The 27162-nt window shown below is 36.0% G+C and overlaps 1 protein-coding gene across 1 annotated transcript; it reads left to right on the forward strand.

Moving 5' to 3' along the window:
• Nucleotides 1–26245, forward strand: Ttc26 (tetratricopeptide repeat domain 26). The gene is made up of 11 exons (XM_069828876.1): nt 1–114; nt 421–558; nt 666–854; nt 1923–2131; nt 6976–7168; nt 13189–13344; nt 15633–15743; nt 16194–16391; nt 18397–18505; nt 21177–21417; nt 25894–26245. Exons 1-11 carry the CDS (start codon nt 112–114, stop codon nt 26003–26005), a joined length of 1659 nt encoding a protein of 552 aa, XP_069684977.1. The 5' UTR covers nt 1–111; the 3' UTR covers nt 26006–26245.
• Nucleotides 26246–27162: the final 917 nt, after the last annotated feature.

The following is a 27162-nucleotide window of genomic DNA, read 5'->3' on the forward strand; positions in this document are numbered from 1 at the left end:
CTGAGATCCATTTGGAAATACCACAGTGAGATATTTGAACTTGACGTTTGTTGTGTTTGTGAACATTGAAGTTTAATTTGTTATTGTGTTTGTTTGGAAACAGTAATAATTATGGTAAGCAGTAGTATATTTTTGGTTGAAAGTGTAATAGGTTAAGGTATAAGAAAGAGACTTGTTGCATGAGGTTATTTAATCCGCTAACAAAACCTAATTATAACCTAGTATTTTGTATACCGGTACTAGCTCTAATATTTATTCTTAAAAAGTACAAACCGATCCCGATATACAGTCCTATATTATCTAATTTTGGTCTATGTAGAGTGAACAGTTTAATTTTTCATACAGTTTATCATTTTTTTTTTGGTTGCTAGCTTTCGTTTAAGTTGTGCAATTTATATTACATGCAATATTTTCCTTCAGATATTGTCGCGGTCAAAACCAGCAGCAGGATCAAGTCAATCTGGACAGAGTCAACAGTCACAAGGTCGTAAGCAAATACCCAAGGTTGATGACTTTCTTGCTACTAGAGACTACACAGGAGCCCTTACAGTTTTAGAGGTGTGAAATCGTTCGAATTTTTATAAATGGCTGTAAGATTTAATTTGAAAAGAAATATAGGCAATTTAATGCACTTACGAATTTGAGAACTTTTCTTTGTTTTGTAGTTTGGTGGCAGTAAGGGAAATGCGGAAACAGAAATGTGGATTGGCTATTGTGCCTTTCATCTTGGAGACTATAAGAAGGCCATGTCAGTGTATGAGGCATTAAGTCATAGTAAGAATCCTCCTGAAGATGTCCCGGTGAACCTCGCGTGTTGTTATTTTTATTTGGGAATGTATCCAGAGGCAGAGAGGGTAAGTGTTCGGTAAACAGAAAGATGATGGCGTACTTTGTGAATTATTAATAGTTTTTGTGCTGTCAATTTTTATCAGCAGATCATTTCTTGCTGTCATAACAGTAGGTTATAAGGAAATAAACACAGTTAGCCTAAATGAGGCGAAGTAAGGTACTACTTTTTAAGCTACAAATATTATTCATAATATGTGACATTATGATAGTGATTTATTTATTTCATTCATTAAACAATACAGAGTAGAGAATAGTGATAAACAGTTATAATCCAATACTACTCCACAATAAATAACATGAAAATTTTGATAAACAACGCAAAAACATTTACAGTATCAAAGAAAACTTACAAATAGATAGTAAAGTAATAGAGCAAGTAATGAAATGCAAATAACTAGTCACAGATTAATAACTCAACACAATAATTGATGAGGTGATAGGCCTACTGGTACGTCGAGTCAGCATTGCTAACGGAATTGGAAGTTTAATGATATAAAATAATTTAAGAAAAGAGACCAAAACTGCGATGTACAGACCAGTTGAAGACCTGTTTATTAGCAAAATAATTATGTAGTGTTTTGAAAGTACTGGTATTTACTTCTGTCAAGAGTTTGGTTCTATCCTGAAAGATGTCAACATAATGTCGAATTCAAAGTGATTTATTGTGCTTTTCTTTTGTTTAAATATCAGTTTTGTTAGTTATATGCAATCATAATTCAGTCATATGCTTTGAGTATATAATAAACCGTTCTAAAGGAGAAAAAAATAGTTACATGAAAGTCTAGTTCTACAATATGCATTGCAAAACTTGCCTTATTCATTTTAACAGATCAAAACTCGCCTTCTCCTGCATTTCAACTCAACATTCTTTGTCATTTATTGCATAGTTATTTATTTTATAATTGAAATTGGTATAAAACTGACAGTTGGTGTATAAATAATAGATCAACTTGCAGAAACCTAAAATGAATGTCGTAAAACGTTTTTTTTTTTTTTTTTTTCAGTTCCTGAAAAATTTATTAAAATGGTTATGGCGAGTTTTGAAAAGTTGCGACACAATTATGCTGTTTCAGACACTGGAAAAAGCAGTGAAATCTCGTCTGAAGACTAGACTGCAATTTCACCTCTCACACAAATTGGGAGATGAGAAGAAGTTGATGGAGCATCACCAGGAACTGGAAGACGTGATAGAGGACCAGCTGTCCCTTGCCTCCATACACTACTTACGTTCCCACTACCAGGAAGCTATTGACATTTATAAACGCATTCTGCTGGACAACCGGTGAGCAACAAACTGACTAGAATTGTCAATGTAACCAGTTCAAAGATTTCCTCTTAAAGTAATTTTCAAAAGTAGTACAATATAGACACTTAAATCCAATTTAAACTGCAAAACTAACCTAACCTAAGTCGTTATGATATAGAAATCAATTACGAACTAAAAACCTCAATTTAAAAACTTCTTCAGACAAAAGTTCTGTTCTGTTACGATAACACGAATTACCTTGTAAGATTAATGTAACCCGTTCACTTTTACGTATTGTTGGTCACTTAGAAATGTACTTAGAATCTCATTATGAACCACATATTCTCTTTTAAGAACAAGTGCACAATATCGGAGCCACCTTCTTTTCACATATACCAGTCATGCATTAACTCACAGGATTGTGGTACTAAAGTGATGGGAAATAAAAACTTTTCTCCTTTTTCTCCTGTCTATCCTTTTCCTCTCTTTTTCTCCTCTTCGTTCTCTCATTTCCAAATTTCAGTATATAAAGAAGACATTTATTTGGGATGAGTGGGTGAAATTAAGCTATTACAGCAATCACATCGTTTTACTAGGTGTGTTCTTTCATTTTATAGGTTATCTGTGTGATTTTGAAAATTTTACAGAGTGGAATTTTGGTGCTTGTCAATTTCCTAAATTATTGTAGTATGAACTATTTCATATGAATTTGTGCAAATTCAATGAATTATGTACGAACGATTTTATATTAAAAAAATTATTTAGAAAGAAACACTTTCAGCTTTCCTAACTACAGGACTGCTTCATTGGACGAAACATTACTAACACACAGAGCGAAGAAAAAGTGAAATTAAAGGAAGAGAATAGGAAAGATCACAATATAGAAACATAGAAAACAGAAAAAAAAAAAAGTTTTGTTCATAAAAGAATGGGGTTTATTCTGGTGTAAACCAGTTTCAAAACATAACCATCGCAGCATTCACATTCTTTTCTGTGGACTTTGGTCTGCCACTGGTCTCTTCAGATCTTTTTATGACAAATTGCAGGTTCCATACCTCAAACCACTTAGAGTTTCGAATCTCTTCTCAGTGCACTGGAACGGTCTCAGTTACATTCATAGTATAATACTGAATAAGGCCAATTCGCAATTGTAGAGACAAAACCATTATTTTCTGGTATTAATGTGCAAAAAAACACAATCATTAAGGGATAGCTTGAATTGCTGTTTATTTCATTTGCTGTAGCAGCAATAATGAAACAATTGAAGTCAGACATGTTACGAGTGAATAGGGATTATATAGAATGGACACTGAGCGAATTTTTCTGTTCTGTTTTTCTGTGTTTATGTGCTCCTTTGGCAATTATTTCCACTTTTAAGCACTAGAGATTACTGTAATTGAGCACATGCAAGAGTTCCTCGATAATAATTATAAGAGATGAGACACATGATCCAAACATTGCCTACCTTGTTGCATAATCCAGCTTTAATTCCAATAAATTGAAGTTAACAGCTTTTCCATGTTTCTCAGTGATAAACTAGCTGTAATAATAATTTTTATGTTTTATATACACGAGGATTTACTTACGGAGCTTATTTCCAAAGACATTTTGAGCAAAATATGTCATATAAACATATGTCCTAATCTCAATATTTTTAGAGTTACACTAATTTGAAGTTGTTAGTAAAATACCTTTTTTTTTTCTTTACTTTTAAGAGTGAAAAAATATTACAAATAAAGAATGAACAATTCAGACGTATCATTTCTTTAATTGTCTAGTATTCTGAAACTAAAAATGTGTTTGTTAATTGCTTTGTACAGATTTTGTGTTTCAATTTTTAACTAAAAATTACATTATTCCTACGCATTTATCACAAAAATTGTTACAAATCATACGACTTTAGGAACTTAATTATGTACCCTAATGTACAGTCTTTAAGAATTTACAAGAGTGGCGTGATTTGTAACAGTTATGTGAGAAATGCGTAAGAAAAATGTAATTTTGTAGTTAAAAGTCGAAAAAAATTCTGTACGAAGCAACTATGAAATTAACAACACATTTTTAGCTTCAGAATACTAGACAATTAAAGAAATTATACTCCTGAACAGTTCATTCTTTTCCTGTACTATTCTTTTACCCTTGAAACTAAAGAATAATGGTATTTTACGAACAATTTCAAATTAATGTAACTCTGAAAATGTTGAGATCAGGACATATGTTTACTGCCCGTGTCTCACTTCCTGAACTGAGAGTTCCCTAGTGCTTATAACCACGCCTCTTAGGTCTGCTCGGACCGGCACGGGAGCCGCAGCATGGTGGCACGGCAGCATATTACATGTTATGAAAACATTATCCTATGCCATCGCAGGGATCTTTACTGGTTATAATACTGGATACTCTAATCGTGGTTACCACTATCGCTATTATCTCTGATGGCGATTTCCTAAAATGTATGTACACACTAGGCCACTCTTCGTTCAGTCTGGACAACTGCTGAATTACCATAGAGAAGCATTTTTCGAAGTATATTCTGGGGTTCCGTGAGCCCTATATGATTTTAAATGTTATTTTATACTTTTTTTACTTGGTTATTTAACGACATTGTATCAACTACTAGGTTATTTTGCATCGATGGGACTGATAATAGCGAAATGGTATTTGGCGAGATGAAGTCGGGGATTCGCCAAAGATTACCTGACATTCACCTTACGGTTGGGGAAAACCTCGGGGAAAAATTCCAACCAGGTAATCAGCCCAAGCGGGAATCGAACCCGCGCTCGAGCGCAACTCTGGATTTGATAGGCAAGCGCCTTAGCCGACTGGGCTGCTCCGGTGGCTATTTTATACTTAGTGGATACTATAAAAATATATAGAAATATTACGAAAATATGAATCAATAATAACATGAAACCACCGATTATAATAATAATAATAATAATAATAATAATAATAATAATAATAATAATAATAATAATCCAAGAATATGCGTAATAATAATATTCCAATAATATGCGTAATAATAAATGTTTAATGAACATCTAAAACGGAAAATACCCGTAATATTTATCACTTTCATCACTGGATTCTCTGCGTATGTGTTCACTAAAACAAAATATCGAAAAGACAAAATGCAGAAGTACAGTAGAAATGAGACTACAACTTTCCGCCATAAAACCAGATTGCAGGCTTAAAAAGCAAATACATTAGTCCCCCTGAACAGAATTATTGAGATAGTAGCTTTCACTTGTCTGTTAATTATTAAACACTAATAAAATATTACAAGGATTCCGCAGTTACACTTTAGATTAAAAGGGGTTTCGCGGTGGAAAAAGTTTGAGAAACACTGCCATAGTGGAAAGAGTTTACGGATGTGTACACATGACAACCGTAATCGCGATTAGGTCGATTATCTCGAGTAGAGATTGTAGTCTATCACTGGTATTAGTGTTTAGTAACAGGAATTGATGAGGACATAATTTGTTTTGTGAGGGGATAGCCTATACATTCGCTTGTCGATGGCTGATCTTGCTCCAGAGCTGATGAAAGGAATCCTGAAAAGGCCAATGTGTTGAACGTAGAGTAGTAGGCACATGCGGTACCCAGCACCTCCTACTCCCCCCCTTTGCATCTCGCCCCGCAAAGAAACAGCTCAGGAAGTGAGGTACGGGCAGTATATGACATTTTTTGCTCAGAATGACTTCGGAAATAAGCTCCATAAGTGACGGTAAATAATCGTGAATCACCCTGTATAATAAACTATATTATAAAATAATGTAATACATTAAAAATTATCTATAAAATTCCTTTAATATTTGTATACAATAAGGTATAGGCATATGGTTTTACTTCTCATAGGAGTTTTGTTTTTCTATTTTCAGCGCTATCAAATCATTACATAAATTTTAATTGTTGCTGGGGTCAACGTTTCAACTCTCATTATAAAGGAACTCTAGAGTCTAGACATTACAGATAATGACGGATTTATTATTTAATCAGTTCAATTTTGAGTACATAATGTACCTAGATGTATTAATTGTATTTGTTATATTTCCGCTGTGTCGACTGCTAGTTGTTGTGATGTCACCGCCAATGCTAGGAAAAAAGAAGAGTCTCATGCGCACACTGGTTTGAAGGTCATTGAAATCAATCATGCTATATCAAAGGTACCGATGCAAAGTGTCCATACTTATAATTCTCTATACGCTGGTGTTACTTTTTGGGATTATAAAAGATACATTTCTGTACAGTACAAAAAACGGAAGTTTATCTTATTTGCATGCGTCATAAATTATTACATTTACGTTTATTTGTTCAGTGATAATTCAGAAAAATAAACTAAAAAGAAAAATATAATTGGTAACAAAACAAAAAGATGAATCTTCTAAAACATAAAACATATAATGAGAACGTCTTTCTCATCATCATGACTCTAGTTACTTTTTTAATGGATCTGGAGGTTAATATACTTAATTTATAATGTCACCAAATTCAAAGAGGTGAATGAAAATTTGAAACTTAACTGTTTTCTGAACTGTATAGAAAAAAAATCTTTTCCTTATGAAGATTCATAGTCTTGCGTTTTAACTTTCCATGTGTTGTTCTCCATTTCTTTTTATGTTTCCTTCTGACCTTACTATTCCTGAGTTCCCAAACCCACGTTATTGCTCTCAGAGAAAGCACGAACCCACAGCTGAAAGAGGTCATGCAGAGAAAGGTGGATAAAGAAGTGATTTTCTTATTTCTTCTTCTGAGTAATCGGTAATTTTTTTCATAATTACTTTATTTGTATTGCTCTGTTTATATTTTCAAGTCCTGTGTTTTGTGATTACTGCTATACTTTGCGTGGATATTTGTATTACCATCCAATGTCTTTGTTGCAGTGAGTATCTGGCACTGAACGTGTACGTGGCGTTGTGTTACTATAAGCTGGACTACTATGATGTGTCTCAGGAAGTGCTTGCTGTGTATCTACAACAGTTCCCAGATTCAGCTATTGCCATCAACCTCAAAGCATGCAATCATTTCCGTCTTTATAATGGAAAGGCAGCTGAAGCAGAGATAAAAAATCTTATGGTAAGAATACTTTGATGGCCCAGTTCAAAAGGAAAACAATTCACAATTTAAAGTTTTGAGAAACCTATAGTTTACATGCTTTATGTTGCTGTGAAAAATCAAAAGATCGTTCAAATTCCTCCAGATTCTGTTAATGATGTTTTATATAGTATACCACAGTCTAGTATATACAATCACGAAGCTTGAGTTGTGAGGGTGCTAGAAACAATAGACTGTGCTGGTACTATTTCACTTTGTCTATAATGAGGCGATATTAGCGATCCTAGTGGTTAGCAACTATCTATGGATGCATATTTACTGGTTCCCAGACGCTATGTCCACGGATATTTTGTCCACTGTTTCGTACATCCCTTTGTTATTCTGTTCACTATAATTTTTCGTCCTCTAGTGTTTTATGTCCACTATTATTTCGTCCACAGTTTAAATGTCCATTGTGCTATTTTGTCCTCTGAAAGTTTGGTCTACATTTTATTATGTCCCAATTTATCTTTGTTCTCTTTATTAAGTTGTCCATTTTATTGTCTCGTCCAGTTCACTGTTTCCAATATTTCTGATTGTCCATTTGCATAAATGGTTTAAAACTAATATTACTACTATACCACTATCACTACTACTACTACTATAATAATAATAATAATAATAATAATAATGTGAATGAAAGTGGTAAGTATATTATTGTTGTGGACTAGCATGTCCCATCCTCTTACAGTTGTTACCATATAAACCATTTTAAATGTTTTCACTTACTTCAAAATTTAATACTGAACCAATTAACTACATACTTCCACTGAAATGAACATTTTTATGCTACAAAATAGTTAAACACATTTCCATAGCAACCCTTTTTTTAAAATTCCATATTGAAAGTAATTGTTATCCAAAAATGAACAAAATATTCGAGGACAAAATATCTAGTTGGCACAGAAACTAGTGGACAAAGAAATATTGGGAAAAAAATTATGGACACAATAATTCTTGACCGAAATATTAATGGACAAATTTTTTGGCGGACGAAATATTTGTTGGACTAATTTCCTTGGGCAAAATAGCTGTGGACGTGAAATAGTGGACAAATTGTCTGATAGACGTATTGCTGTGGATGTATAGTCCTGGAAGCATATTTACTACGTATTGAGCTTCGTGTCTGTATATACTAGACTGTGTAGTATACTATAAGTTTCAAATTAGAGTGTGTTAATTGGATTTTTCACAGCAACATGAAACTTTAAAATCCAGGATTCTCAAAGCTTTAAATTTTGAGTTGTTTCCCTTTTGAACTGGGACTTCGATTTGTTTAAAGTGTAGTATGGTACTTATTTTGTGAGTAAACTTTAATTATGTACATGTTGCTTGTTTCTCATTGTGCAAACCCTTTTTTTTTTCTTAAACAGTATTATGTAAATTGTGTGAAGGATAGGACTGCCACGTACTCTGAACAAAATTAGCTGAAAATAAGTACCGGACATTTCCGAACATATGAAACATACTTCAGTCTTCAGTTCAATAGTATAATATTGCCATTGGAGGAAATTTAACATTGTTTATAAAATTTATACATATTTAATTCCGTATGTAAAGCCAACAACTAACTAAGAATGACAGGTAGTAATGCAGATAGGTTTATTTTGCTGTTTTAAATTTAAAATCATATTTCTGGTTCCCACGAACAACTCTCAGCAGTTCAGGTTTTGTTTTCACACTTACCACGAATTCACAAGACATTGCATAGTTGACCTCTAAACAGAGTTCAACTGTAAATAAACTTGTGTCCATAGTCCATACGATGCTTGATGTTATCCACATTGGCATTCATTAAACTGAAAATTCGCATGGGAAGGCATTGCTGAATGGTATGGATATTCACAATGCAGCAGACCATGTAAACGAGACTGGTAATAAGTAACAGAGTGAGCAGAAACATAATATCATATTCTATCGCATAATTATCACATTTTTTAATTAATTTTTTTTTTTGGCGTGAAAATATAAGGTGCGACCATTATGTGAAGAATAAATTAAAATAGTAACGATTGGTTGCATCAACTTTCAGTGGTCAGCTTCCGTGTAACAGGGAGGCATGCAAGCAAGCAGGGCCAATTTGCATAATTTGTAGCAGAAGAAGAAGGAGAGAGCATGGAGGAAAACTGTATTAGTGAGCGACAGTGGAACTGTAACGTGAATAATACCTTAAAAAAATTATTGTGGTGTTATTGAATTAAAAACACATTTTTTATTGGCTAAAAACATTCACAGTAGTATTAAATCACATGTACTGGTACATCTGATACACTGAAGTCGATATCATGTGACTACTGAATTAGTCTGTGGAAAGATGATTGGCCTAGGCCTAAAAAAGTATTTGAACACTTGTAAACAACCAACAATTGTACTGAACTGAAGGCATTTATTACTATTGGCTTCGAACCCCACTCCATTCATTTTCATCAGCTGGCACTACTGTTTCTCGCACATTCGATCTTGAACGTAAAGATATTTTGTGTTGCAGTGGCAGCAAGTTATTTTTAAAAAATTCTTGATCATAATGAACTGATGATTGTTGTTGTTGTTTAGTCAACTGTCCGAAGATAGGTTTGAACCTCATAAGTAACACCATAAGGTATCAATTATGAGGCAACTAGGCCAGGAGATAATGGGGTAGAGTGGCCAGTTCTTTTCCCCTTCCAATGCATACATCGTCGATTAGTACATATTACACTAATCAAACTTCAGATGCATATAAACAATTGTTCTTCTTCTGACACATATCATCAAGTGAGATGTACTGCCTGGTAATAGATGTAGTTACATATCCGTTAGAACCTCAATCAGAGGTAAACAGATGATTATGCAGTGAAATTTTAAAGTCCTGATCAGTTTGTCTATAAATAAGGGTGCGACCATTATGTAATGAAATACGGTAATAACCAGGGAAAGGATTTATATGTAAATACATATTTACTTATAAAGCTAATATAATTTATATTTTGCATTATCTTTATGTTTCACAATGTGTAGGGTTGAAAAATCCTACTTTTATTTTCCATATTTTTCCATATTTTAGAGTTTAGTACATATTTTCGTTAATTTCCATATATTTTCCATATTTCATATAAAACAGTCCATATTATATTAGGTTTAACAATAAAACAAAACAAAATTCCATTAACTTTTAAAAATACATTTCAACAATAGAGATTTAAACACATGTTCAGTAATCCCTTTAACATCAGAGTTATTTGAAAATTAGCAGTCCTATCAACAATGGGAAAGTAAGTTACAAAACTGTATTAATTTAATTTAAAATTTTTAACAGACTTCAGTTGTGCAGCTCAACAGTTAAATGCCAGTCAGAGTACACATAGGTTCAGTTTTGTAAATCATACTATAAAGACGGTAAATATGCCAAAAGTACGTCATTCAGTCAATTTAAAATCAAAACTAACAAGTTACATTTCAGAATTTAAAGAAGATGGTTTATCAACTGACAATAAAATATTATTTTGTAATTTGTGTCAGTGTGCAGTATCATCTACACAAAAGTTCCTGGTGCAACAACACATTACAACTAGTAAACATCAGGCCAACAAACAACTAAATTCCAAGCAGAGACAATTGTTTTTAACACAACCAACAACATCGAATGTAAGATCTGAGTTTAACATCGACCTGTGCCGTTCTCTCATCTCTGCTGATATTCCTCTCTACAAACTAAAGAATAAGGTCTTCAGGGAATTCCTTGAAAAATATACTCAACATACAATCCCGGATGAGTCAACACTTAGGAAGACGTATGCTCCATCCATCTACGATGAGACAATACAGAAGATAAGAGATGAAATTAAAGATAGTTCAATTTGGGTTTCCATTGATGAGACTCCCGACAAAGAAGGTAGACTTGTTGGTAATGTAGTTATCGGTTTGTTAAGTGAACAATATTCTGAACGAATTCTTTTACATTGTGATGTTCTAGAAAAGTGCAATAACAAAACTATAGTTAAACTGTTCAACGAAGCTATGGGTATCCTGTGGCCAAAGGGTATTATGTACGATAATGTGTTATTCTTTATTAGCGATGCTGCCCCTTATATGGTCAAAGCTGGACAAGCATTATCTGTTGTATATCCTAAATTGACTCATTTTACTTGTGTGGCGCATGCATTTCATCGTGTGGCAGAAGTGGTCAGAGACAATTTCCCTAAAGTAGATTTGTTGATTTCATCAGTGAAAAAAGTATTTCTCAAAGCTCCCAGTAGAGTTAACGTGTTGAAAGAAATGTACCCTGAAATTCCATTGCCACCAAAGCCAATTTTAACTAGATGGGGTACATGGCTAGAAGCAGTTGAATATTATGCCGAACATATAGACTCTATTAACAATGTTCTCCTTGCATTGGACTCTGAAGATGCAGTCTCAATTGATACTGCGAAAACAGTTACCTGTGACATAAGTGTGAAGAATGACTTAGCTCACATTCAGCATACATTTTCATGCATCATAAAAACGCTCAAAAGTCTCCAAAATAGGCACCTTTCACTATCTGAAAGTTTTGAAATTATAAATAGTACTGTGGAACAACTGAATCGTGGTAGAGGTAAAGTTGCAGATGCAGTAAGAGCTAAGGTGGACACTGTACTTTCAAAAAACCCTGGATATGAAGAACTACAAAAGGTTGTTGCTGTGATGAGTGGTGAATCAACAGTGAAGATTAACTTGGACTTATCCCCAGCAGACATTGTGAAATTGAATTATGTACCAGTTACTTCTTGTGACGTCGAACGCTCTTTTAGTCAGTATAAATCTATCCTCAGAGACAATAGAAGAAGATTCACTTTTCAGCACTTGAAAGAAATGTTTGTAACCTATTGTTATGGTAACAGACAATAAAAATTGTGTTTTGTTGAAACTACATTGGAAGATAAGGTACGTCCATTATATTTTTTGTTTAGTTTGATTAAAATGTACCAATATTTAACGTACATAGTCATTTTTTTATAATTTTAAGTCCATATTTAATTCCATATTTTGGTAAAAATCCATATTTAATTCCATATTTTGGTAAAAATAACTACATATATATTTACATATTTCATATATTTTTAGTCCATATAAATCCGTTCCCTGGTAATAACAAACAAGAATCGAAGCGATGTAAGTGTTGCCAAATTCTTTTAGGTATTAATAGGTTGGCAAGCTTATACAGTATTTTCTTGAATAAATACAGGGTGTCTACACCGAAAGTGAGATGTACTGCCTGGTAATAGATGTAGTTACATATCCGTTAGAACCTCAATCAGAGGTAAACAGATGATTATGCAGTGAAATTTTAAAGTCCTGATCAGTTTGTCTATAAATAAGGGTGCGACCATTATGTAATGAAATACGGTAATAACAAACAAGAATCGAAGCGATGTAAGTGTTGCCAAATTCTTTTAGGTATTAATAGGTTGGCAAGCTTATACAGTATTTTCTTGAATAAATACAGGGTGTCTACACCGAAATGCCCTATTTTTATTTTGCTCTCAAATACCAAAGAAATAAAGATACAGGAATTTTAATCACAAATACAAGTCATATGAGGTATTAAGTTTGTAACAAAAAACAGACATTGCCACATTGTCCTGCATTGACACGAAGGATATCTAGTGATGGTACCAATGACTTCCACAATCCGAACACGGAGGAACATGATCAGAGAAGACTGTCACAAGAACGACCTATGTGGACATGCTGCAGCCGTAAGTCTTTCCCCAAGTTGTAGTTTCAACAAGCAGTATTAGATATTAGACAAAGACCGTGTCTCCAATTCGCGACAATAACATTAATGGATGTTGATAGATTTGGAGTCACAGGCCAATGGGGAAATTAAGTTTATATATATAAAATGCTCCGATGTGTCTGCATTCACTTTTGAAATTTATTCTTTTATAGTTGAAAGTTGGTAACAATATTTATATCTCGCTTTTTTTTTTTTTTTGCCCTCTTTAAATCACACTTCTTTATTATAACTTTGATTTTTACAGGACCAAAGTTCGTCATCATTCAGTTTTGGTCACGATCTGATTCGTCACAATTTGGTTGTGTTTCGAGGGGGTGAAGGTGCCCTGCAGGTGCTGCCACCTTTGGTAGACGTCATTCCTGAAGCTCGATTGAATCTTGTCATATACTATCTGAAGCAGGTAACGTCATGTTATTGACATACATATGGACAGAGTTATTCAACAACAGACAACTAGCAATTTTGTAAGAATAAGATTTTGGTATCATCTGGAGCAAATAGTTGAAACTGTCTTGAAAAACACATGGCTTCTTATTTTCCTCTCTCATCATTGAGTTTTGGTTCTTGCTCACTTGCTTTTCCTCCATTTTGTATTCTGCAACAACAGACCAACACATAGTTTGTTGAATTTAAACAAAATTTGATACTATGAGTTCATAATTAATTCCAACTACAGTAGACTCCCTCTTAACCAGCACCAAAGAGACCAAGCTAGTTCTGGATACGAGATTTTGCCAGATAATTGAATAAATACCGGTATCTAAAAAAAAGTTCGTAGTTCATGGTGCCAAATGTTGAAACTGCAGCTATGTGAAGTTTATTTCTCTATCACTTGCTCATAACTGAATAAACACTGTGTGGATTTTTCTTATTAAAACACATCACACAAACAAATAATACACTAAACCTAGGTTCGAATATTCACTGAAAATTGAAGTTCATGCGAACTTCCTAATGTGGTAACATTGACGGCTCGAACATAACTAAATAAACATAAAAATTGTGTGGATTTTCCTTATTAAAACACATCACATGACACAAATAATACACAAATTTTAGGTTAGAATATTCACTGAAAACGAAAGTTCGTGCGAACTTCCTAATGTGACAAAACTGACGGTCTAAACTGTAGCAGAGTGGCATATTTAAACATTTCTTTTTTGACCCAGCCAAAAGTGTCGTTTTGGTATTGCCGGTTATTTGGGTGCTGGTTATGAAGGATTTTACTGTAAATACCTGAATATCTCTAAAAAGTGATTTTGTTGGTTGGTCTGTTGTGCAAACTCTGTCCATATGGTACATACCTATACATACAGCACGTGCATATACACAAACACACACACACACACACTCTCTCTCTCTCTCCATCCCCCGCTCCCTCCCCCACTCCCCTTCCATATCCTCTCCCCTCTCTCCCTTCTCCATCTCGACCCCTCAATCCCCTCTCTCACACACTGGTTACCTTCCTCCTTCCTACTCCCTCGCCCAACCCCTTTCTCCTCACACACACACACACACTATCTCTCTCCCCTTCTCTATCCCTCTCGCCCTCACCCTATCTCCCCGTCTTCCCCTCTCCCCTCCACCTACCATCTACCCTTCCACCTCCCCTTCTCTCTTCCTCTTTCTCCATCACTCCTTCCTTCCTCTCCCCTCTCTCTCCCCACTCTCTTCCCCTCCACCTACCATCTACCCTTCCACCTCCCCTTCTCTCTTCCTCTTTCTCCATCGCTCCTTCCTTCCTCTCCCTTCTCTCTCCCCACTCTCTTCCCCTCCACCTACCATCTACCCTAACACCTCCCCTTCTCTCTTCCTCTTTCTCCATCGCTCCTTCCTTCCTATCCCCTCTCTCTCCCCACTCTCTTCCCCTCCACCTACCATCTACCCTTCCACCTCCCCTTCTTTCTTCCTCTTTCTCCATCGCTCCTTCCTTCCTCTCCCCTCTCTCTCCCCACTCTCTTCCCCTCCACCTACCATCTACCCTTCCACCTCCCTGTCTCTCTTCCGCTTTCTCCATCGCTCCTTCCTTCCTCTCCCCTCTCTCTCCCCACTCTCTTCCTCTCACCATCTCTCTCTCCCTCCCTACTCTCTCCATTACCTCTTTCCTCCTCCCTCTAGAATTTTGAAGAGAGTTTCTGGAGCTGAAAAGCAACTGATTGAGAAGCCAAAATTTATAGCTTGGCATTTTAATTTACCTTAGGGCGATACATGAATACAGTGCAATGGGGAGAGCTATAATTTACTTAAGTGAAACGTAATTTATATATCACTGCGAATCTTACAAAACTCCTACAATGTCTGCAATTAATTTAAGTTTTGTGTAAAGAACTTTTCGCGATTATACCAGTATAGAAGTAATAGAATTTCTGTAGCCGTGATAGGCCTATAAGTTAAAATAATTAAGAGTATAATGGCAGGAATGATTCTTCCTCTGATACCAGCAGCTCTTCTGTTGAAGCAAATCTTCAAACTGTGTTAATGTAACCTAGTCTCATGGTTAGAACCTTAGAATTCCCACTACTGCTTTTTCTGTCACGTGACTAACTGCATATCTAGACGTAAGGTTTTTCTTTTTTTCAAGTTAAAGTCCATACTACTGCAATTTCGATAATATTTATTTAATTAATTTTTTTTATTTGATTTATTCTGTAAGAATTCAGATGTAAGAATTTTTGTATGTTCTTGCAGGATGATGTACAGGAGGCTTATCAGTTAATCAAGGATCTGGAACCGGCAGTACCACAGGAATATATCTTAAAAGGAGTTGTGAATGCTGCAATGGGTCAGGAAAATGGCTCAGTATGTATTAGTCTCTTGCTTTTCTTTTATTTGTATGTACTGTAAGTAAAGTTGATTAAATTATTGGAGAATACTTTATATTGGGCCTATACATAATATTTTAATTTTTCTTATTTCTTTCGTCATTTATTCCTTGTCTAAATTAAAAATTATTTGCAGAATTTCTGTGTTAATTTAATTCTCATTGAATAAGAGTTGAACTCTTCTCGGGTTCTCAGCCAGGTGAGTTGGAATTGAGGGAGTTGAGGGAATTGAATTCCCTGAAGAAGATGGCAGAGCTAGCCGTCGAAAGCTTGGAAGCTAATCTCCAACTCACCTGGCTGAGAACCTGAGAAGAGTTATTCTACATCAAATGCCGGGAAAGCCTCAAGTCATACAGAGTTGAACTTAATATTTTTTATATTCACTCCAAATGCTCTTGAAAATTAAGTTGTCTGCGTAATGTTGCAGAGAGAACACGTGAAAATAGCGCAGCAGTACTTTCAGTTGGTTGGTAGCAGTGCCAGTGAGTGTGATACAATACCAGGACGCCAGTGCATGGCATCTTGTTTCTTCCTGTTGCGTCAGTTCGAAGATGTGCTCATTTATTTGAGTTCCATTAAGAGCTATTTCTTTAATGATGACAGCTTCAACTTCAACTTTGCTCAGGTGTGTTATCTTCTCATAATTACACTGTTAGATTCTAATTGTGTGAATGAGTTCTAGTTTTTCTTTCTACCAAGGTCCCATACAATATCCATGAACCTCTCTGATTATGGCCTGGTAGCATATGTCAAAAACATTAATATAACAATTAATATTTGTGGAGAAAAATTTGATCCGGCGCCAGGGATCGAACCCGGGTCCTTGGTTCTATGTACCAAGCGCTCTGACCACTGAGTTACGCTGAATCCAATCCACAACACCGGATCGGATTCGGCGAATTTTTCTCCTCAAATATTAATTGTCAACATTACAGAGATTATTCTGTAGGACAAATTAATAAAATCCATAATTAATATAACAGCTCAGTGATTCTCCATTTTTTGTACAGTTTTTTTTTCTTGTGCAGAGAAGAGACCCAAAGGCTTGCAATGCAGCCTGAGGCTTATTGTGCATACCGCTCCTATTCTGTGAATGATTGGATAGCCAAACAGCCGCACTCTTGTACAAGTACAGCACACCGCATCATGAACTTAACCTGGGCTATGGTATATATGATGATGATGATGATAATATATGAATTAATGATGGCGAAATGAGTCCGAGGTCCAGCGTCGAAAGTTACCCAGCAATTCTGCTTTAATTGGTTGAGGAAAGCCCCAGAAGAAACCCTAACCAGGATTTGAACCTGACCTGTCTTTACACGATTAGATGCGCTAACCGTTACTTCATAGCAGTGGGCATTTTTGTATAGTTAGTAGTATGAATGGTGTGTGAAATATTTTCTTTACTGATAAAGTGATAATACAGCAGCAGAAGCTTTTTTTGCCTATATAGCACAAATGAAGTGGATGAGTCCATAGTGCATCATCCTGAATTCTTTGCAGGGCCACAGATACTAGTCAAAGAGAGGGGCAAATTTTCAAATACTTCTAGAATTTTGTTATACGGCACATCTCTCTCCACTTTATTCTTATCAAGAGACAATGTGACACTCTGAAAAGCCAAACCTGTTTGAGAGTCCTGTTCTGTGTTTGTTTTGCATAACTTTTAATTAGTTTTTATTTGTAAACAGTTTAAAAAATACAGCAAATATACTATTTAACCCTTTAGCAGGGGCGATTTCTCAGGGCATGCTATGCTTGCTGCGCAAGCCCAATATTTTCGTAGAATGTGTATTTCTCAAAATGGGATGACGTACATTAAAATTGATTTTGATTTTTGGAATATTGTTAGGCGTAATACCATCCGCAGGCTGCACACGCAAGTATCGCAATGCTTCCTCGTTTCTCGGAGCTACAGGAAAGACGTAGAAATAGAGAGAATATGATGCACGTGCAAGTGCCTTCCTCCCTAGTCCGTCCTAGGCGCATATGCTTCTGTTATGTGTTGTTTGATGCTCTGGTCCGAGAGCTACACCAACGACTATTTAACATTACACAGAGCAATATTGACAGTGGGAATGTGCTGTGATTTGCGAGTGCAATGTAATTGTATGAACGGAATGCATGTGTTAGCTGCTGCATGTATTATTAATTTTTAAACATTAATTTGAAGTATTGCAATGAGTTCGGAATTGTGTGTTATTGAAACATTATTAAATCCATTTTCCCGAAGGACTATTCAAGAGAAGACAGACATAGAGAATATGTGCGCTCATTCAGTGCAGCTCAATACAACAATATGCATTGGTTGGCAGGGTCGAAAAAACTAAATAAACTGTTTTGTTGGCCATGTTTGTTATATTATATCGAACTTCTACATCTGAGAAGCTAATATGATCCATGACTCATAATGATTTCATAATTATAAAATAAATTATTTATGTGGGTCTGATTAATTTTATTAATTATGAATTATTATATCCTCCCATCTTCCCCTATGAATAGAAGAGCAAGCCTAACTTTCGTGACTAACATTCGCCCCTGCCCTTTAGTATGTTTTTTTATTTTATATATTCGGTTTGTACAATTGAAATAACATTCAAACATTATGTTTTCTATAATTTCAGGCACAAGCAGCAAAAGGCAACTACAAAGAGGCGGAGGAGACATTTTTGATGATTCAGAATGAAAAATTGAAAAATGACTATGTCTACATCAGTCATTTGGCACGCTGCTGTAAGATATACAATTTTTTATTATACACATACAAATATAAATATTTCATATATTAATGCATACCTAGGATACTTTGAGCATACTGTAAATGAATGCATTAACTTTCTCTGTCAGGTCAGGGTTCATCTTCGATAAGGCTTGGAGCATGGTAGTCAGAGATATGTATTTTCATGGATTACTGCTGCTTTTCATGTCATAGTTCTACTTTTTTGAAATTCAGTTATGATTAAGGTAACTTAGAGCATTGACTATTTGCAACTCACTGAATCTGTTTATAATATGCTGATAAGTAAAAATATCCAATATACAAATAAACTTCGTTGAAATTGTCAGAAAAATGCTATTATGTCCACATCAGTAGTAAATCATGAGTTTAATTATGTATACAGGATGTTTAAAAAAACTATCGCATATTTTTACAGGAGGTAGCATAGGCCGAAACTAGAAAAAAAGTTTCTATAAACATGTGTCCGGAAACAAATATCTGTTACGATATGGGTCATGCTGTATTGTGGCCTATGATCGTCATTTGTTTAAAAACACAAAACAATGGTGCATGTTTTGAGAGTGGATAGCATTCCTCAACAGAAGTAAACGAGAATGTAGTAGTAAACAAAGGTCCAGGATACTATGGAGTCTATAATTTTACTTGTGTTAGTGAGAATGTACAGTATGTGCTATATTCAGTGGTGTAGGCTGTCTTTCTGTTTATGTATGATGGGACATCACCCCATTTTTTACGCTTCGTGCGAGACAATACCTAAACCAGAGGTTTTGACAATGGATTGGTCGAGGAGGTCCAGTAGCATGGCCTCCCCGATCACCTGACCTAAATCCTTTGGATTTCTGACCGTCGGGACATTTAAAGACATTGGTGAATGCCACACACATCAACAATGTACAAACTTTACAGGAGTGTATATTCAATGCATGTGAGCAAATCTGACAGCAGCCAGGTGTGGTCGTAAGAGTTCGTGATTTACTGAGAAGGGCGCTGAAGCATGTGTAACAATGCGTTGTAACCACATTGAACATCTTCTGTACTGTTTACATAATAAATAGATGGGTATCATGAGCCACACTACAGCATGGCCCATATCTCAACAGATATTTGTTTCCGGACACATGTTTATAGGAACTTCTTTTCTAGTTTCGACTAATATGCGACACTTTTTTAAACACCCTGTATAATACTTGTGGCTTGTGCAGCTGAAGCTGCAATGTTAAGACACTCACTTGCCATAGATAAATGACTTTATTCTATACTTACTTTATAGGTGTAATAATTCGATCAGAAAGAACCCACTTCAGTAACATTACGTCAGTTCATTCTTAGGTTGATAGCACATTGTAAAGCGAAATGTCTGATATTATGCAGAGGATCCCGAATATTTAAACATGAGTTATCATACACTGCAGTTAAGGGATATTTAAATCTTAACCATCTTAACAAATTTAGTAAAAAAATGTCCCTTTGCTTACCACAGTTGAAATGGAAAACCTCAGCAGCATCATGTTTTGGTGAAGTATCGCTTGTTGGGAGTAAATCCGAGATTTAGTGATGAATCTGGTCTTGAATTTTGAAATACTTTGGTTCATTACTGGGAATCTGAGTTTGACATGCTGAGAATGAGACAAATGCTATAGCACTATTATAAGACCGTATGTTTAACGTAAAGTTCTTATCAGATAATATTATATTACCAAGTTCTTCGTTAACCCTAGGATTAACTCCTGTGTAGACCTCTGTGACGCACCTTGGGCAATGACTCTGTCGGTAAATTGGTCTACAAACTTGCTTCATATAGTAGGTGAATGACGGATAGTCAAGTACTCACCACTAGTTTAAAAAAAAAAAAAACTATGTTGATATAGAGAGTAGAGTAGCAGATGATTTAGCGTGCCAGATAACCTGTAGTTATGTTGTTCATCAAACATTTCACACTGGATATGTTTGAGGACTACTCCTGACTGGATATGTTTGAGGACTACTTTGTGACTGGAGGTACGTTAACAGAAAGCCACAATTTAAGTCACACAACATTTGTGTGTACTCATAATTGAGTTCTGGCGTCTTGTCAGCTCATTTAAGTTGTGTGGATATAAAGGAAAAATTGTGACAGTGTCGTGTATAGTTCCTGGGGTTGCTCAGTCGGTAGAGCATTCACGCACTAAGCGAAGGGTCCCGGGATCGATACCCGGCCCCAGAACAATTTTTCCTTGAAATTATTCAAACCTGCTTTACAGGGAGCTACTACCTGAAAGCCAGATTTGCATAATACATTCGTTACTGGAGGTACGTTAACAGAAAGCCACAATTTAAGTCACCCAGCATTTGTGTGCACTCATAATTGAGTTCTGGCATCTTGTCAGCTCATTTGAGTTGTGTGGATATAAAGGAAAAATTGTGACGGTGTCGTGTATAGTTCCTGGGGTAGCTGAGTCGGTAGATTGTTCGCGCACTAAGCGAAGGGTCCCGGGATCGATACCCGGCTCCGGAACAATTTTTCCTTGAAATTATTTAAACCTGCTTTACAGGAAGCTACTACCTGAAAGCCAGATTTGCATACTCCTGACACTCTTTGCGAAAAGTTGTCTAAGATATGGCTAAGCGCGTATTCTGTGTTACAAGTCATAATAATTATAGCACTTTGTTCCGTTCCTCATATAGACATAATGAACAAGAAGCCACAGCAGGCATGGGACTTGTATCTCAAGATGGAGACGTCTGCCGAGTCGTTCAGTCTGCTGCAGCTCATTGCTAATGACTGCTATAAAATGGGGCAGTTCTGGTACGCTGCTAAAGCATTCGACATGCTGGAGAGACTGGATCCAAACCCAGAGCACTGGGAAGGCAAGCGAGGGGCGTGTGTGGGTGTATTCCAGCGCATCGTAGCAGGCCAGCAGAACAAGTAAGTGAAATTCAGTCTGGTGTCTATGTATAACCTACAACAGGGCTGTCCAACTAGCTCCCAACATGTTTATTTTTGGCTCTACAATTGTTTTTTCATCCTTTAGGGTGCTATTCATAGACATTTCACAGCACGCGCTACGAGCATACTAAGCTAGCCCTGGCTATCCACTGGTTACTAGTACAGAATTCAAATCATATCCTTTCGCTAGCACTAGTTTATGAATACGAAAAACGCTGATCATCCACCGGAAGCCCGCGCTAAAAATGTCTATGAATACGGTCCTAAATGATTAAAGAAAAGAAAAACTTGAGGTTTGCTTTTATGTCACGATGTTCTCAATCGTAACAAAATTATATAAATCACACTAAACTAGAGCGTTGATTTACCATGCCAGAGACCTGGCTTATATCCTAGTGAATGAAATATAATTTTGTGGTGAACAGTGATAGTGTTTGGGAAAAGTTTTCCTGGAGTAATTTAGTTTCACCTGCTAACATTCCACTTTTTCTCCACTAATCACCGTTGCTGTCATCATCATCATAGCCACTGGAGTGGATTCAAACCCCACTTTGGCTGATTGCCTGGTTTGGTTTCTTCTGAAGTTTTTCTCAAATACAAAATGAGCCAATGAAATGAAAGTTTTTAAATGTCGGTTGTTTATGGTCACACTCAGTTATTTTAATTGTTGCCATTAAAACCCGATCCTTCATTCCATAGCATTTAATTATGATAATTCCATGGTCTGGAGCAGGCCTGCACAAGGTTTGCGCTCTCTGAGCCGGCTCACAGCTCATGAGCGGAATGCAGATATTAGCTGCACTCCGTATAAGGGTGGACTGGAAGAAGGGGTGATCTCGTACAAAATATACACAAAAGGAAGTACTATTACGAATGTTTATGAAATGAATTCCCGTTCAGTGTTTGCAAAACTATCTTGGACTATTATTAATTAATAAAGAAATATTTATTTTACAGAAATAATAGAAATTCTATAGCTACTTAAATGTACAATATCATGTACATCAAAACGAGGTTTTATGCTATTGGCAGCTGAAAGGAACAGTAGCCTACTGATCGTAATGAAACATCAGTTACAGATGTTCGATGTCTGCCTTTATTAAAGTTGATTATAGAAAACAGTTGCTCACAAATATAAATGTTGAGCCAAACATAGCAATCATTTTCACAGCCAGCCTATGTAGTCGTGGATATCATTGCTAATGTTCAGTCTTGTATAACTCAACCAGGCTAGTAGTATTATTCAAACGATCTTTAACCCTCAGGCCACATTGAAGATCAATAAGTTCGAGCTGTAATTCGTTAAATGTTATGTTCCGTCTTTTAGATTCCTCCATACTGTACTGTAGCAGTAGGTAAGCAACATGAAACAGTTACTGAGAATAGGCCTACACACTGCACTCCACTAGATAACTGAGTGGTCGTTTCCCTCTCCTCTACCTATAGCAAGTCTATGTCATTCTGATGTATCTTCCGCTCCATTTCGGCAAGTGGAAAACACGGCTCTCCTGCTCCAAAGGAGTGCGCGTGCTCGTTGAGCGCTGTTTTTGCAGGTATGGTCTAGAGGAAAATCTTTGATTTGGGACTCCCCTTGCATTGACACTCTAGCTCCATCTCACTTGTTGAATACCTCCAGACGCGCAGCATCTACTGCTGAATTAGCTGTGAAGAAAAAAAAGTCAATAAATATGCTCATCTTTTAAACAATTATATCTTTATCCCCTTTGCTGTGGAGACCTTCGGTCCTTGGAGTCATAACACTAAAGTTTTGGTATCTCAAATCGGCCAAATTTTGATCTCCATTACTGGTGATCGCCATTGCACTACTTATTTTCATCAGCACTTAAGTATTGCTATTCAACATGGAAATGCAATGAGCGTTTTAGGTACTCTCCCTGAATCCAACCCTTTGGATGAACTCTTCCTTCTGTAAAATTTATTAAGTATTCTGTGTGTAAATAATTATGAACGTTTCGTGGATTTTACACATAAAATACATAATTATAGGTTAGAATTATAGAATATCTACAATAATTGTACATAATGTGAACTTTGTTAAACAAAATAACTTGTCTCATAAATATATGTGTGTAATGAGCTTATGTAATTTGTTTTGTGTAAATAATAGACTATCTACTAGTAATATTGATATTTGTTGATGGAGCATTGGACAGATGAACAATGTGCGTTTGCTATTAGGGCTACGGGGATAGTTTTGTGGCTGCACAACAGTGGTTTCTGCATCACTACAATATTTCAAAATCGTCCATTTCATTGACTCCATTATAAGGTGTCAGATAATTGCCAAGCATATCCTTGGACTATTATCACTATCATCATCTCCATTGATGTCTGATAACTGTGCAGATAATACAATGTTGTTAAGTAGGATTAAAATCATCACCAATATACTGCAGATATTTTTCTTCTCTTCCCCTTCATTATTCTTCTTCTACTTCTTCTTGCTTGCAATGATCGATGTGGTGGATCTACATTGCACAAGAATTTTGATTATCAGTCAGATTCATTGAACATATCCATTCCGTCTTGAAACTTAAATGTACCAAAGAAGAAAGAGTGTTGGGGATAACTGAGAACTTCACTGCCGCACAGCTGCAATATTCACAGTAAATCCCATCGACAGGAAATCGAGGCTCTACATCTTTTTTTAAAAGCTGTCCTTAGGGGATTTGTACGTGAACGTACGGAAAGATCATTATAAATTTGCTAATATTGAAACTGCAAACACAGAAAAAGTTGCAGCCATAATTTTACATAATTTTTACGTCTATGTAATGGAGGATTTAGGAATATTTAAAGGGGTAGATGATAGTTAATGTGCGTAGTTTCGTCTTTATTCACTCTTACATGCTCTGTCAACAAATATTTTTAAATTTGCATATATTCATATGAGTGCATCTCATAAGCAGGTTATGTAACGATTTTTACCTCTACTGCTAGCTCTTAATAACTAATGATAGTCTTTAAAAAGGATACTTATAATAGTGTTGCTGTGTTTAGTTATATTCGCAATTTTTTTTGTTCAATCTCAATATGTGCCTACAATAAGCGATCTTAATGCGTGAACAAAAATTATAAAGTAGTGACTTATTGTATTCTTAATCTAACATAATTAGGAACATTAAATCCAGATGTTTGAGATGGCCGGAGCATGTAGCATGTATGGGTGAATCCAGAACTGTGTATAGTGTGTTAGTTGAGAGAACTAAGGGAAAAAGACCTTTGGGTAAGCCGAGACGTAGATGAGTGAATGATATTAAAATGGATTTGAGGGAGGTGGGATATGATGGTAGGGACTGGATTAATCTTGCTGAGGATAGGAACCGATGATGGACTTTCGTGAGGGCGACAATGAACCTCCAGGTTCTCTAAAAGCCATTTTTAAGTAAAGGTACAGTCACACGTCGCTACTTTTGCAGCGCTGCAGTACAAAAAACTGCGTAACTCTCGTACTACGACATGTGAACAGCTGTGCAACCCGAAAAGTAGCAGTTCCCGAACCTGCTGCCTGCTACTTATTCATGCTGCGCGCAGCTTATAATTAGTGACGTGTTAACAGGGTTCTCAGGGTTGCAGCCGCAGCATTTTTGATATCGGTTTTGTTGAAACTTTTGCTGCGGTTGCGACCAGTGTTGTCACACAAATGTGCCAATGATACTTTTATTGTTTGGATATATTTTAATGTTAGAGGTAATGAAAATAAATGATTTGTAACAGTTACTAAATGTACAACACAGTCTGAGTATATTTGCTGATGATATAATTCATTTTTATAATTTTCTGTAGCATACTTTCGAACAGGAGGGTTGCCAACATTGATTACGTGAATATGCTGTTGGTTACCATTTAAGCATGTGGGCGTTTTTAATAGCTTTATAGTAAAAATAATGCCAATTTCTGAATACTAGTTAGGACAGAAAAGCAAATAATAGATAAGTAAGCTATCGCATGAGTTCCATAATAATGCGAACATAACCACAAAATGTATATTGAAAAGTCAACACAGAGCTGGAAACCTGCAGCTAGACTGCGGCTGCAAAAGTAGCGCCTTGTGTGTGAACAGACTCACAACCTCCAGTTGCAACTTTTGCAGCGCACGGGTTGCACAGCACGAAAAGTAGCATGCAGCATGCTACTTTTGGCTTACCTGTGAACATGACACGCAACTTTTGCAGCTGCAGTACAAAAGTTGTGCAGCAAAAGTAGTAACGTGTGACCATACCTTTAGTGAGTGTTTATAATATATTATGTAAATTGTCATTAATTGGAGCACATCAGCTCTTTCAAATTGGGCAGCATCATTGTAGTGTTGTTGCATTATTTGAATTGTGTGTTTCGTGTTTGTTTATAAGAAGTGAAGAGCAGACAGTATCAAGGTATTAAATATAAAATTTCGTTATATCTCATTCCTTCTTTTAATTTTTATCTGTGTAGAGAACCGCTGTCAGAGGTGATACAGCTGTTAAGGAACACTGCCAACTCTCAGGTGGAGCAGATCATTCGTGTTATGAAGAGATGGGCCAAGGACAATCGCATCAATGTCTAATCTACTGATGTATACAGTATTGTATATTCCACTTTCTAGTCATGTGTATATATTTTATACACCTGTTGGTATTCATTGGAATATCAACCTAATATTTATTACAAATAAAATTGTACCTTGTAGACAGAAAAACCCATTCCTGTCATAATTTTGTGATCTCATGCCGTCCATTTTGCCTGTATGGATTTGGCCATTTGTAACATATATTTTGTGAACAAAATAAACATTAATGAAATCTGATATTTTCTTTTGTAGGTTTTTGCATTCTTCGACAAGGAGATGATTAGAAATCAATAATATACTTCATTATCATATCAATTATAATTAAACACCTGCATAGAATTGGAATATATCAGTCCCCTAACTGCCCATTGTGCAACTCAAACCAAGAAATGGATTCGGAACACCTCAAAACCTGTGCTTCAGTGGCTGGCCATGATAATATCTTTGAAAAATATTGGAGTGCAAGAGGTCAAATGACTTTATTGTCAAACGCCTGGCATTAGAAAACAACAACATAATTAAATAGAATGTTTAGGTTATACCAAATAAGGATTGTCATTGTTTTTTAATTAGAGATGATGATGAAGACGATAAGGAGAAGGATGATGATGATGATGACAACATAACAATCTACTCAACAAATTAAAAAAAAAGTTTCTACCACCCAGCATTGTGATGAATCAGAATGACTGAGGGGATCATTGTGCTGGCCACACGTTTCTCCCATACTGGTTGGATGATCGTTCACCTCTGATAAGAGGCATGTGGACGTGAGGTCAGCAGTCAGCTGGTATGCCTTGGCCCATCATGGGTTGTCATGCCACAGATTATTATTATTTCGCAAAGTATGTAAGCCATAGGAACGCAGTTAGTCTCCTGGTTTATTAAGCATACAGCTAACATGCGTTGGCTGTTATCGTATTTGTCATTGTTAGAAATTGGCTTTCGAAACCTCAGAGTGCTTTTTGTGTCCTGAATTTCGCAGGTCATCATTCTGTTGTGACTGCAGAAAGAGGAAGACAAGTTCATTTTTCAGCAAGATGGTGCACCACCTCACTTCTGTCATGTGCGTAGCTCAACGAGAATCTCCTTCCATTGGATTGATCATTGCACTGCCGAAGACCAAAACTTAATGAAGTGGCCTATGTACTCAC

The sequence above is a fragment of the Periplaneta americana genome, chromosome 6, assembly GCF_040183065.1.
Source record: "Periplaneta americana isolate PAMFEO1 chromosome 6, P.americana_PAMFEO1_priV1, whole genome shotgun sequence".
NCBI lineage: Eukaryota > Metazoa > Arthropoda > Insecta > Blattodea > Blattidae > Periplaneta > Periplaneta americana.

Excerpts from the sequence above, each read along its gene's own strand:
- Ttc26 (XM_069828876.1), top strand. Across the intron at positions 2,132-6,975 it reads CGCATTCTGCTGGACAACCG|TGAGTATCTGGCACTGAACG; the intron begins GTGAGCAACAAA and ends TCTTTGTTGCAG. Across the intron at positions 18,506-21,176 it reads CAGTCATTTGGCACGCTGCT|ACATAATGAACAAGAAGCCA; the intron begins GTAAGATATACA and ends TTCCTCATATAG.